The sequence below is a fragment of the Ptychodera flava genome, chromosome 9 (assembly GCF_041260155.1).
Source record: "Ptychodera flava strain L36383 chromosome 9, AS_Pfla_20210202, whole genome shotgun sequence".
NCBI classification, from domain to species: domain Eukaryota; kingdom Metazoa; phylum Hemichordata; class Enteropneusta; family Ptychoderidae; genus Ptychodera; species Ptychodera flava.
This window is the reverse complement of record NC_091936.1, coordinates 13,432,232-13,445,413: the sequence shown is the minus strand read 5'-3', so window position 1 is coordinate 13,445,413 and position 13,182 is coordinate 13,432,232. Positions and strand designations below refer to the sequence as shown.

General features: G+C 39.2%; 1 protein-coding gene across 2 annotated transcripts; it reads right to left on the bottom strand.

Moving 5' to 3' along the window:
- Positions 1-2,387: 2,387 nt before the first annotated feature.
- LOC139139594 (uncharacterized) lies at positions 2,388-12,153 on the bottom strand. Of its 2 annotated transcripts, none has more exons than XR_011553825.1 (4): positions 12,011-12,153; positions 5,716-5,911; positions 4,960-5,115; positions 2,388-2,723 (listed from the first exon to the last, which is right to left on the bottom strand). XR_011553825.1 is itself a non-coding variant. In XM_070708480.1 (4 exons), the coding sequence occupies exons 2-4, from the start codon at positions 5,905-5,907 to the stop codon at positions 2,712-2,714; spliced, it is 309 nt and encodes a 102-aa protein (XP_070564581.1). In that variant the 5' UTR covers positions 5,908-5,911; positions 12,011-12,153; the 3' UTR covers positions 2,388-2,711. The 2 variants fall into 2 exon arrangements, 1 of the variants encoding a protein (XP_070564581.1); XM_070708480.1 differs by having other exon boundaries at positions 5,011-5,115.
- Between the last annotated feature and the right edge of the window lie 1,029 nt (positions 12,154-13,182).

The window sequence follows — 13,182 nt, the reverse complement described above, 5'->3', positions numbered from 1 at the left end:
TACAGACGGGATTAACATAGCCTCAACAGTGATAGATGTGCCACTGAAATGCATATTAGCATCGCAACATCTCACTCTGTGTGTGATTATGCCGTAGAGTTAAGGTCATGGAGTGAAGTATGTGTTAGTCCCACATCACCTGTAGGTGAGACTCAGATACAGGAAAGCAGAATGACTTACCACTGTCAGTTCTTGTGTAGCCATTAACTGATACCACTACCATCATGTGTTATGAAAAAAATGCTATCCCCAAACTGTGAAGTGTGGTCAAGTTTGTGCCTTTGCCGCTACAGATCTGCTATGAAGAGTGTCTTTGGCAAAGCTAGGGAGTCCTCAGAGTGTTCAGAGAATGGTAGAAGGATGGATGAGTGAATTTTACAAAAGTTTTGTCTATTTCATTTTACGAACGTTTTTTTTTTGCGCATGCTGTATATAGCAGATGTCTGGTTTTAACCCTTATCCTGCCAAGATACGTCACAAGTAAGTCAAGTTGGTTGAATCCAGTGAGGCATGACATGTCCCATATTTTGCATTATAAAAGGCTCCTGAAAACATTGATGCATTGAACATTTTACTTGACTGAAGCTGCTATAATGTACAATGCCAAGTATGTGAAACTGCAGATGGTTTTGCCTTTTACTGACTTTGCAGATGGGGAAGTGATACTGCCTGGCAGGATAAGGGTTGTTAATTAATTGTGAATATAATAACACAGCTTGGGTAATTAACATCAAAAATTATTCCTTCATTGTTGGACAATATAGTACTCTGGTGTAAGCATCACCCCGAGTATTGACAATCAACATCTCCAACTGCACAGCCAAGAAGTCATCTGTATGAATTCAAAATCTGTGAAATATGTCCTCGAAATCCTGAAATGTCGTATGTACATGCTGATGAATTTACCCAAAGACGTGAAGTCTCTCATTGACAATGTCATGAAAAACTTGATTTTTCTCAGTTATTTCCAGTTTAGGGTAGTTTGGAAAAAACAAATTATCAATTGCCCAGTCTTTGTACACCATTAACAAAACTTTCACAACTGATCAAACTAGGTGTATTCAACAGTGCACAATCCTGTCACACTTTAGGGTTCTCTATCCCACAAACCATGTTTTGCACACTTATTACAGCACAGACGTCCAGACTCTTGATTGCAACCACTTCATCTTGTGGCTTTCATATGCTGCTACCTGTGACTGCTAATCATTGATATGGAGTGTCGACGTGTTTTATAGGTAATATGCGCCTCTGAAGTTAAAAACTTTAACTTTTGCCAAAACTTTCCATAACAGAACTTTAAACCATTCCCTTTAGAAATTAAGAATAATCCGGGGGTGTTTACCATGCAAAATGTGGTACCAGAGAAGTAACCTGCTCTTTCTCGACACTTGAAATTCAAAATGGCCGCATACCTGTATTAACTCACTGGGGAAAAGTAAATTTTCGATTTTCTCAAAAAACAAGCCAGCGAAAAGTTTATTGACTCCATCAGCTTCAAAATGAGTCCCGAGGAGTGATTGACCAATAATTTATTTTAAAAGTTTGAGAGTTGGAATACCTGTCCCCGAGGTACATACCTGAAGTTATAGGTCACCCATCAAAGGGAAGGAAGTTTCCCACCTGATGGATTAAACATGTAAAATCATAAACAGCATTTTTAGAACTTGATATTTATTCAGTCGGCAGTGAAAAGAGAGGTACACACAGTAATATTTTATAATTGAAAGAGCAAAACTGGCGAAATACAAGGATTTGTCCATGCTTCAAAGCATATATATCCAGTGCAGATTAGTTACTGTGTAGGTGGAACAAAGTGACCTAAAGTAGCAATATAAAAACATAATCATACAGTTTTCCACAAATAAAGATTACTTCTGTAATCAAAGCATTCTCTGTAATTGTCAAATCTCTGGTTTTTGTTAAAAAACTAAAACTTTGTCAGACTGTTATGGAAGACCGGTCACGACATGCGACATGCGAGTTTTAAAACTGCGATCTGCGGTTAGGGTTAGGGTAAGGGGTTAGGGTTAGGGTTAGGGGTTAGGTTTTCTCTCCTAAAAAGCCTTCGCTCTCAACCCTGGAGGTTAGGCCAAGGTACAGAAAAATTGTAACGGCATAACTTAGGGTTAGTTAGCGTTAGGGGTTAGGGTTAGGGTTAGGGTAGGGTTAGGGTTAGGGTTAGGTCGCAGGTCGTATGTCGCAGGTCGTGACCGGTCTTCAATACATGTAAGAGTCCTAACGTGGCCGCTATAGAGTCCCAGGGTGTACTCATTGTAGAAGTATGCAGAAATAAGCTCGTCTCTTCCTCTGTAATCCATCGTTAGGAGGAGAACGAAATGACATGTATGAAAACGCCATATTAGTTTTGCAACTCGCACGTCGCAGTTTAAGAACTCGCATGTCGCAGTTTAAGAATTCCCAGGTCGCAGTTTAAAAAAACTCGCATGTCGCATGTCGTGACCGGTCTTCCATACACTGTGGACAGAGGCTTCCAAAACTGTCAGTCACAGGGTAGAGCAAACAAGGAACTTTAATTTTGCTTTGGATGCCGGCAAATGATTTAAAAGTTCAGTCCACACACGAAGGAGCCAGACACTGTTTTGCCCTGTGGCTAAGTGTTGACAGTAACTCATGTTAACATCAGGAGAAAAGATAGGAAATGAATGAAACAGTGTATTCCACGAAGTCTTGACCAAAGAGCCGTCTTCTTACACTCTGTACTGTAAAAAGAACGAAAAGAATGTTGAGTGAAACTATGATCATGTTTTGTTAAATTATAGTACGCATCCTCAATGATACTGGTAAAATCAATGGAGAGCATTGAAAGCAAAATGACTGATGAATAGTCCCTAATCCGTTGTCCCAACTCTGCCGGCCGGCTGGGGAAACACGATTACATTGTCAAATTGTTGAAGTTCAACATTGCCTGAATCTCACAGCAACAAATCTGCAAAGGCTTAAATTTAAAATGACGGCAAATATTGGACATCATTACTGGAAAATGTGCCACAAGGGGGAGCAAATCAGTCAATTTTGAGAAATTGTATCCCTGTTCACATTCTGTTATTTCATCGTATTTTGAACAAACAAACAAAAAACAAAAACCCATCGGATATTGAGTTTTCTATGGTTTGTACCAATGTCGAAAAACTGCCCGCCCATCCGTTCCCCGCCCCCAAAATAATTGCCTGTTCGCCCTTCAAGAATCTCTTTTGAATGGCTTTCTTTGTGGCTTCCCCCTGGCAAAAGTTTGATCATGTGGCGTGTGGGGAATATTGATATATTCACCAGATTATCATCACTGAACATCAAAACGAACGTGCACAAGATGCAACTTCGTGTGTGTGCGAGGGTACACTTTATAATAAGTGTGCTCACATAACCAAACAGTGAAAGTCAAGAAAATACCGGTGCATATCAAAAGTTGTAGGTGTTTCCTCGGGCTAAAAGATGCCAAGGTGAAATAGTTATGCGTGTTCGTATAAGTGCGCATGTGCGTAGTGCGAGTGAGAGAGTATTACTGCCTTCTATTTTCCCCTTCGAGCTCTTTTCCCTCTTCAATTTTTTTTTTCATTTTTATTTATTTATTTCACCAGAAATACAAATGATGCAAAGATACAAATACAATTAACATGAGAAGACGATTCCTCATTACTATCTCCCTGTCGTTCTTTTCTTTGGAAAAAAGAACGTGAGCCCCTCGTACCACAATTCATGGGTAGACCTTTTAACATCTGTCAGTTTGCACCTTGTATTACTTTAGCTTGCATCCTTGCATCGCAGGCAATGTCCCGTTTCTGACGAAATACAGAACATTAATCGTCTGCGCGGTAATTCACGTTGCCCTTGCCATGTACATCCCTTCGTTTTGAATACTTACGATAGCTTTTCGTAATTTGGGCTAAAACAAGCACGAAAATAAACACTTTTCGGGACCTACAAGGAAAAGCTGAGTCTTGAATCATATTGCTGACGCAAGCGTAAACCAGATCATTGAAATGGTCTACCATACTTGCCAATTAACCATCGACAGTTTATCCTGTTCGTACAATTACATGTAGTTTTAAAAAGTTGAAATCCACAGATAGACGTGCGTTACAGGCATGCAAATCGATATAGCTGTCGGCCCACAGCTGTGGTGGTTACAGACGGGATTCCTGCATTTTACGAGCTGGTTTTGACTTTTACGACTTTTAACCCTGACAGGTGGTGGCGGGGTTGAAAGTCGTAAAAGTCAAAACCAGCCGGTAAAAGGCGGGAATCCCGTCTGTAACCATCACAGCTATGGATCCACAGCTAGCAAATCGATTGATGAGTCAGTCCGTATAATTTTGCGATCGCCCTGACTAAACAGTTTATCTGAAATGAATACTAATTGACATTATTGCCGTGAAAGTAACACATCAAGTATGAAAGCCAAGTTTAATATGTACCCCTGATGGCTAGGCTATGATGATCATGAACCACCCGTTTAGCTATGCATTCCTGTGGTTAGGTAAAACCTCTACCGTCTATAGTAAAACATTCACGGTCGGCTCCGACCGTGTAGCGGAGGAATATGGATTAAAATCAGATGTAGAAATATGCTCCGTCTTCCAGTATTTTTGGCTTTCCTGTTTGATGTTCTCGACTCTCTGTACGGCGAGGTGAGGACAAACCTAAAACGAATACCACAGACGCAAAAAGGGAAAGATACGCTATATAAATTGTTATTTTGCAAAGGGTGTGTCAGACCAATCAAACTAGGCCAAATCTGATGCATACATGTGTAAATATCGCACTGGTAGAAATCTAAAAGAATTCCATGTTTGAACATTTATATTAATACGATTATATTAGTGCAATTCATAAATGTCCTTTCCAATCAATCGCTAAGAATGCTGGGATTTATTATGAGTAAACGTCGTTTCATACGTGAACACGTGCGTGTGAAAAACATTAAACAAGCCCACTTACGTGCGCATGCGTCAGCCAGACATGCAGTTCCCCCAGCTTTCAAATACTCACGTAACACCACTTCCAGGACTTGGTTCTCCAATCAATACACACCTGTAGCACTCTCCGGTTCCTCTTTTCGTTCACAATATCTGGCTCTGCTTTCAACTCATCCTCCTAGAAGGCAAAATTGCATACAATAAAAATACCACAGTTTTTGTTGTGTTCTAGCTTTTGTGTGTATCACTTCCGAACAAATTATGAATAAGCTAATAGTGTTTTATACTTGTATAGATAGTTCGGTTAATGTGTGCTTTCTGTGAAGGTCTCTTATGCGGTCTAGAGGCTTTCGACTGACGGCAATGACTATTCACACCATCGGTAGTCTGACGGAACAAACGATGACAGTGGATCTTCAGGGAGAGTGTTATTTCTCTATGTTATGATAACCTTACAATAGAGAGCATATGTTTGAAAACTTGCCTTTAAAACCAAAAAAACGTTACCTACTGATTGTTGACTCCAAAATCCAAAAAGATCAAATTCTTACACTGACTAAATACCCTCCTCTCAAACCAGTTAGCAGGTAGTATGAGAATATTACGTCATGAACAAGCCGTTGTACGCAAAAGTGTACAGTTGTTTTCAAGATAGAGACATACAAAATTAATCGTGCCGATTTTTGCCTGAACTATTATTTAAAATAATTAGATTTCAGTCTCATTTTTATTTTATCAACAGTGGAAAATATTAGCGAGAGAATGTAAAACGAGATACCTGTTTAAAGCCAGAGTTAATTAATGCTTGGAGCAGTCGACTTTGAGATGGGTCGATCACTGTCTGTTCGTCATTCTCCTCAAGATCATCCAGATCGCCGCTCGGCAGAACAGGTAATGATGCCACCGGGTGAACATTGAAAAGCATCAAAAGTGTAGTCACGGTAAACATTAGCAATACCAGTTTTTCCATGGTCCTGCAAGGAAAAGTTTCAAAAAAAAAGACAATGAATTTGAATTTTTTGAATAAATTACTGCTGTTTGTCGAGATGGGATATCGGCTCACAGCATGTCCAACAATGTATTACAGCACAGGTATGGTCTCGGGACTCCCAACACCGCTTTCCTTTCTATATGCAGGCACGTCTTAGCGTGCGGTTGTGATAAATGACAAATGCGCTGTTAACTTCGACTAAAGATGCTCACGGCATACATGTTAAGTTTTGAAGATCGACCGACCATCAAAGGTGTTGCTAGAATAATTGTTTCAAGGTTTAGCGGCCAAACGTTGTCGAAACTAGGCAACTCAGGCTCCGTGTCTGCAGGCATGGCATAGTGTGTGTAGGCCTATTCGCTAAAGGTTCGTCCCATACGCCAGGCGCGGATCCTTCATACATGACTGTAATTCTTGAAAGAGTTACATTCTTGAACTCATACTGACAACGCTTTTGCTAAATTATCAGCAACTGTCAATAACTCCATAATCAATTGTTAATACATGAAATTTAAAATCATGATTTGTGAGAGACCCGTGGCAATTCCTGTCTGAAACTAGTTACTTGTGATGAGCAGCGCGACGCAAAATTTCCGCCTACACAAATGCTTCATACAGAGTGCACACTTACAGAAAAATACAAGTGGTCAGACACTTGCGATAGCAGTGTAGAATACTTGATAAAATTTATTCCTTATGAACCACAGGGATTCAACCGTCAGGAAAAGTCCCGGAACAAAGTCATCTTCCACGTCAGGGTTCATATTTTAAAAGAACATACCACTGATGTACCTAACACCATATTAATCCAACATCCAGGCGTTGGGTTTATACGCAAACTGTTTACTAACTTAAATAATATTTACAGTCATCTAGTCATCCAATTACGGAAATATTCATACTCTTTTAAGGGTCGTAAATGAGTAAACATTGACCACCAGGGACCGGCTATGTAAATCAGGGATGTATCCATTACGCGAATAAGTTGAATAAAAAAGAAATCGACTTCGTTGAAATTATAATTTATGTGTCCCCCGTGGTTGGCGATAGGTTGTTCAACACTGTCATGCATGACAACGTTCAGGGTTCACTGCAAACCTCAACAGACAGGTTTCTCATTGTTTTGTCTCACTGTTCAGTTTTAATAGTATTTGACGTGTTTTCTTTTTTAAGACAGAAGAGTACTATGAGTTGAGAGTATTATCTTAAGACTTATGTTAAGTCTCCTGTTAAGAGTATTATTTTAACTGTTATGGACTTCTATGTAAGACATTCGATCCAATGAATTTCAAAAGAAGGCTCGCTTTTGTATGAAATTTTCAATGTAACAAATTACTTGTAATATCCTAATAGCACTCTTCATCGATGTTCAATCACAAATTCTCTACTCGATTTCCTTTTCTCGTTGCTATCGCTTTCTTTATCGAATTCAAAGAAAGAGAAACATCGCTTTGCCCTCACAGGCGGTCGTATACTGCACATGTCCACGCAGATATATGTGTTAACGAGTGCCTGTGCGCGGTTCACCTGCATCGGGCACTCAGATTCTCAAACTTTCTTCTATAGTCACTTTATCAAACATATTCAAGCTGAAAGTGATATCGGAAGTTAGTTTCCGGCATTGTAGAGTATTATAAACGCATTATTGATGGAAAACATCGCCGGTTGTCTCAGAAAATGCGAAAAACAAAGTCAATTTTTAATTTGGTTATTCGACATGAACATCAACGAGAAACCCAGAGGTCTGCCCCTTGATTCTCATCGTTAAAGAACCTATTAATATTTCTGAACATAAATATGCGAACTTACCGTTACATTTTCACTACCGTACGTTACTATAATATAGCCTGTCAACATATTTAGCTTGAGGGCGTGATATAGCTCAATATAATGCAAGAATTAGACCGGATGCTGAGTATTCCGTACGAATCGTATTCAACATTGCCTCGGTGACGCCAGTGTATGCTGCCCCATTGTATTGAGCAATGCAAAAAGCCTTGCTATATATTATCCATGCTGTTGTCCTTAATTAAAGGAAGCTGTCCTTATAGACACATACGGATGACCGGGCAGTCCGGTCTTACTCAGGCATTGTTCAGAAAGTTCGTGGGATGTGCATCACTGAAGTTTGCTATTAATTTTTTACAGCTGTAATTCAAGTTCTATTCTCATCGGAAGTGTACGGCAGAGTCTTTCTGGCCGTAAATTAACTTCGCGATCTTGTCAGCGGCGGATCATGGCAGAGTAACATGGTCTAAGTAAACCACTTTTACGCGGTTGTCTTGTTTTACTTGATACGATCCACGCATTACAGAATATTATTTCATTGTGATCGCCGTTTTCTATTTTCTTTTATGCAAAATAGGCCAGTTCCTAAATTTGCTGTCGGGTGTTATATAATTTATGGATTCATTTTGAAGTTTTTAAGTGTTTATTTCTAATCCAAATCATCAGATTAAACACGCGTTGGGACATATATAATGACACACGTTGAATCAGTCGACAGTATTACGACCACTTGTCATAGTTCTGCACATGCATGAGCGGCCATGGAAGTAAAAAGGAGAATCTATGTGCGCGACTATAACACGGCTCCAAGTCGGAAAGATGAAACGGGAATTGAGGATAATTATGCCCGTAAAAATTAACACAAAACTAAACTGAGTAAATTTACGATGTTCATGGAGTAAACGTCACGTGAATGGCAAAACATCTTAATTCCCACGAAGAGACGGGGTGCGTAATCTCAATACTTCATGAATTTCAATGTATACCTGATGTAGAAATAGAACCAAAACAGTCATCGTCTGTCAATTAACAGCACTATGTCTTCCAAACAGACTTATTCCTATGAACATTTAGCCACATCCCTCTGGACTGTGATTTAGCACAACTGCTAAACAATATCGCATTCAAACATCACCTTCAACAGAAAAATCCTCATGAGCAAACACTGTATTGTCCGCCCATGGATTAAGCACCTTGGGCGTGAAATGCGGGCATTGAAGACAAAAAATTGCTATCTCTGAACGGGCGACATTTTCCTTTCAACACTGATGATGATGTCCCGTCTTTCGATCCCATGGTATCTATACATCACTTTATCGAGTGTAAAGATAGAGTTGACTGCGTCTCTAACACCTATACTATAATCAACATGTCGACAGTCAATCGATTCATTTAATAAATTAATATCCGTGCAATGATCAAATGTGTCAACGTATCAAGTTTAATGCCATGTTTTTTGCCACCTAGTTATTTCAGAAGATAAAAACTTCGTACCACTTGCTGGCTGACCATTCTTTCGTGGCATGCGCGGTAACAAAACCGTCAACGGTGTCACTTTCTATCAACTAGTTTTTCTTGTCGAAGTGTTTCTAGTAAGACTGATGCAAAACAACGTTATGTCATAGTTCATAACGTGGATTCTCGTCGCAAGCACATCAAACTTAAGAGATTAATAAAAATCCTAATTTTCAAAAACAAGCCGGTGAAAACTTTTTTACTCCATAAACTTCAAAACCAGCCTCCGCAAGTGGTAGGACAAAATAATATTGTAAAGTTTGAGAGTCCGAATATCTGTCCCCGACGCGCATTCTACACCTTAACCTTCAATTCCGTTCTGATGCGCTGGTCACCTGACCATGCATTTCCCACTTCGACTCCTTCAGTTTTGAGAGAAATAGAGATTTTCCAGAATAAGCTATGGTCGTTACGGACGATTATAGTTATCATCTTCATAGCAAACATACAACTTGATTCAGATTCTTCCAACCAGATGATGAAAGAAGTCGATCTCAGGCCCTTGTATTATATAGACAACGGTTTGTATTCTCCGACATACACTATACAAGTACTCTATTAGCATGCATGCAGTACATGGGAATTCGATGTCCCAGCAAAGACTATACAAGCTAACTGAGTAGAAAATCGTTGCATCAGACATTCAATCCCGAGAGTTGAAAGTCGCTTTGTCAGAGCAAAAGTCATCCTTCGATTACACTGTATGTCATGCTGTCACGTCAAGCTATAGCAAAGCGCACCAATCTGTATTCGACGCAAATACTCGGCCGGATAAAATGCTTATGACACGTCTTATGAATAAATGTAAGAGTCCCTTGTGGTTCTTCCAAGTACTGCTAATGAAGCGCAGAGTACATCTGAACTGACGCTCCCTTATTAGGACGATTCAGTCCTGTTAGCAAAGAATCTCATCGTAATTCCTCTCATTCTTGCATCACGATACTTTTAGCAAAGCTTGCATGACTAATCATAGCTTTTAATAAGAACATATCACCTTTTATCGCCTATCTGATCTTTATAATACAGCTATAACGTATGATCGGATTTCCAGCCGCAATGTGGGTATTAAAGGTCGAGTCGATATAGATAAGGTCTGGGAATAGTTTCATCCCCTCTAAAATATGAAGATTGTGATTATTTCTGTTCAACAGAGAAGAGGACCCTAAAACGCTACATAAATGTCTCGTCGAAAAGTTTCTCATTGATGAGAGAATATTTCAAATGTTGAAGATTATTTAACTTTGAAGGGACACGGCAATACTATGTTGAATCAATGGGGCTATTAACTTGTTATATCTACTGCATCTAAATTTATAGACAAATTAGGGCCTGACGGCTAGGCAGAGAGTAAATTTACGAAATGTTCAATGGTCCGTTGCTAAATTATTGTCGATTGAAATCAGGCGATCAAGGATTGCTGCTGCGAAAACTCGAAAACAATCGACGAGTTTTGAATTGGCCTTTCTGTTTTGAACTAATAAAGGAACTGGCTCATACTTATAATTTTGTCTTATCTACCAATTTGAAGTTTACACGTCCCCGCACGTTATCCATCTCTTTTATTGGCTAAACGACGTAATAAAATGGTTGGAAATTGGGTAAGATTCTGATATCTTGATTTCTTCATAGCTTTTGTAACACTTTACACAGGCATGTGTTGAAAAGCCATCTAACTCGTCTAGGTGAATCGTAGACAATCGGGAAAACTCGAGGGTCTGAGGCCGAACGAATGTAAAAGTCTGGAATAAACAACTTAACCCCACTTCCAATATCTGTATTATCATTCATATAATCTGAGAAATCCTTGTAGGTAAGTGAAGGTAATACTCGCCTCGCAACTGACAAATCTAAAGCTAAAAGTTTGCTCCGACTTTCCTCAAGAAAGCTTTAAACCAGTCACTTTCATGATCAAGAATGACTGTTACAATCACGAGCAACCGCAAAAGTTTGAAAATGAGAGAAAAGTGAAATTTTCTAAAAGTTACCGATGGCTGAAATTCAAACATGACAGTTTTATATCCTCTGTTAACTCGATTTTGAAACTTCATTCAGTGCAAATTCTTCAAAATGAATCCATTCAAGCCGTAGACCGACAATCATTGTAAAAAAAAATAATAATAGCCTCGAAATATCCCGTAGAACCCGCGCACAGCAATAGTCGTAAATTTTGATAATATTTCATTAAAATATGTTTTTAAATGCATGTACACTTACTTCTTCTCCCTTAAGAAGATCGAAATACAAGATGTTCGTTTTGAAAATGTAACGCGTTGAGTAAAGAATGACATGTTATTGTTGATGAATTCTGATCAAGTCTCAAATTCAGTCGTCAACGATAACACTGGAAATTACATGAACATATTAAGCTTACAAGGTTGAAAACCATTTCTTTCGACATTATTTTCGGAGAAGATCGGCAACTAAATTTTACGAACGGGACAAAACTGGTGGAAAACACGCCAAACATACAACAAATGGAGCTACATAGGACGGCAGACGCCGTGCCCACGGAAAGGGCATCTGAGAAAACCAAAACGGATCATAATGAAAGCTGTATATCGAGAAGTCATTCTAGTTCGATATCCACGATTTACTCCATATTTACAAGTTTTGGCAGAAGGCCTACTGCAACACGTCGAGTCTGCATGCATATCAAAGTAGCTTGAAAAACACGAATATACGTTAATAACGTTTACTAAAGGTTTCGAGCAAAGAGTCAAGACAAAGTGTTACACATCCACAAAGCACATTCACTTACTCTGTGAAAGTAAATACCTACCAAGATCCGGTTTGGGGAACAGACGACCTCTCTTGCTGTAATTCCACTGACGTACTCCTACTCTCCTGCAGAGTGCGCGGTGCGAACGACACGAAACGCGGCAATATACGCAACTTCTTCCGACCATCGAGACTTTATCGACCAATAGTTCAAAGCGTTGCTAAGAATCACTTACGTCATGAGAGTACCGACCAATAAGATGATCAGACCCATAAATCACGTCCAAACGCAGATCAGCAAACCCTGTCATCGCCCACAAAACGATGAGTAATTATACCGTGTAAGTTGACCTGTCAGAATACTATACTTTAAACTGAAGATGAATTGATACAATGGCAATCAATATTTCCTACGGGAGCGAATCAAATTAGGACTTCTACTTTGTATTTCAGTACACAGCGCAGAGAGCATAATCAAACGCAACAGTCATTTACCCTAAACATTGATGGCGGGAAGCAGAAATATCGTTACACCTGCGTTTCACTTCCTGGATAACCAACCCTCATAATGTCGCAGCCTGTACTGAAAAGACCGTTCAGCATGAATAATCCTCGCGTAATTTAGGACACAAATGAGGTGAAGTTTTTTTCTTTCCCATTGCTACCGAAAGGAAACTGGCAACATAAACGAGCAATATGGTTTCATAGCAGTGGTCAACGATATAAAGTAATCTGTGGGTCCATTAAAGTCACATGACTAATGTCTTAAGTTTTCCTTCTATTGAGATTGTGAACGCTTTCATATTAAACAAAAATGTTTTGACCAATCCCGTGCACACAGCATGGAGACACCAGTATGCAGAACGACATTAGGGATGGACCATAAGGTCGTATAGGAGGGAGTGGACAGTACGTTAACATACACTTTGTTATTTCGTTCCAAAATTTCGCAAAGTGTTTTTATATTTTGCTCAGTATGCTCACTATTTCATTAGGAACACAACTGGAACTAATTTAGGATAATTGGATGGTGAAGAAATGTCGATTCAGGCTGCAAATATAACCTCATCTGCTTTTTTTCAAGTTACAGACTTGTTTTTATGAGTTATTTGTAATATCGCAACATTCAGCGATAGGGCATCTAAAACTTTTTTAGAAATTTGAAAAATATAAAGATCCAATCATCCAAAATTAGTTCAAATCGTGTTTAAGTATTTACACAATTTATCGACC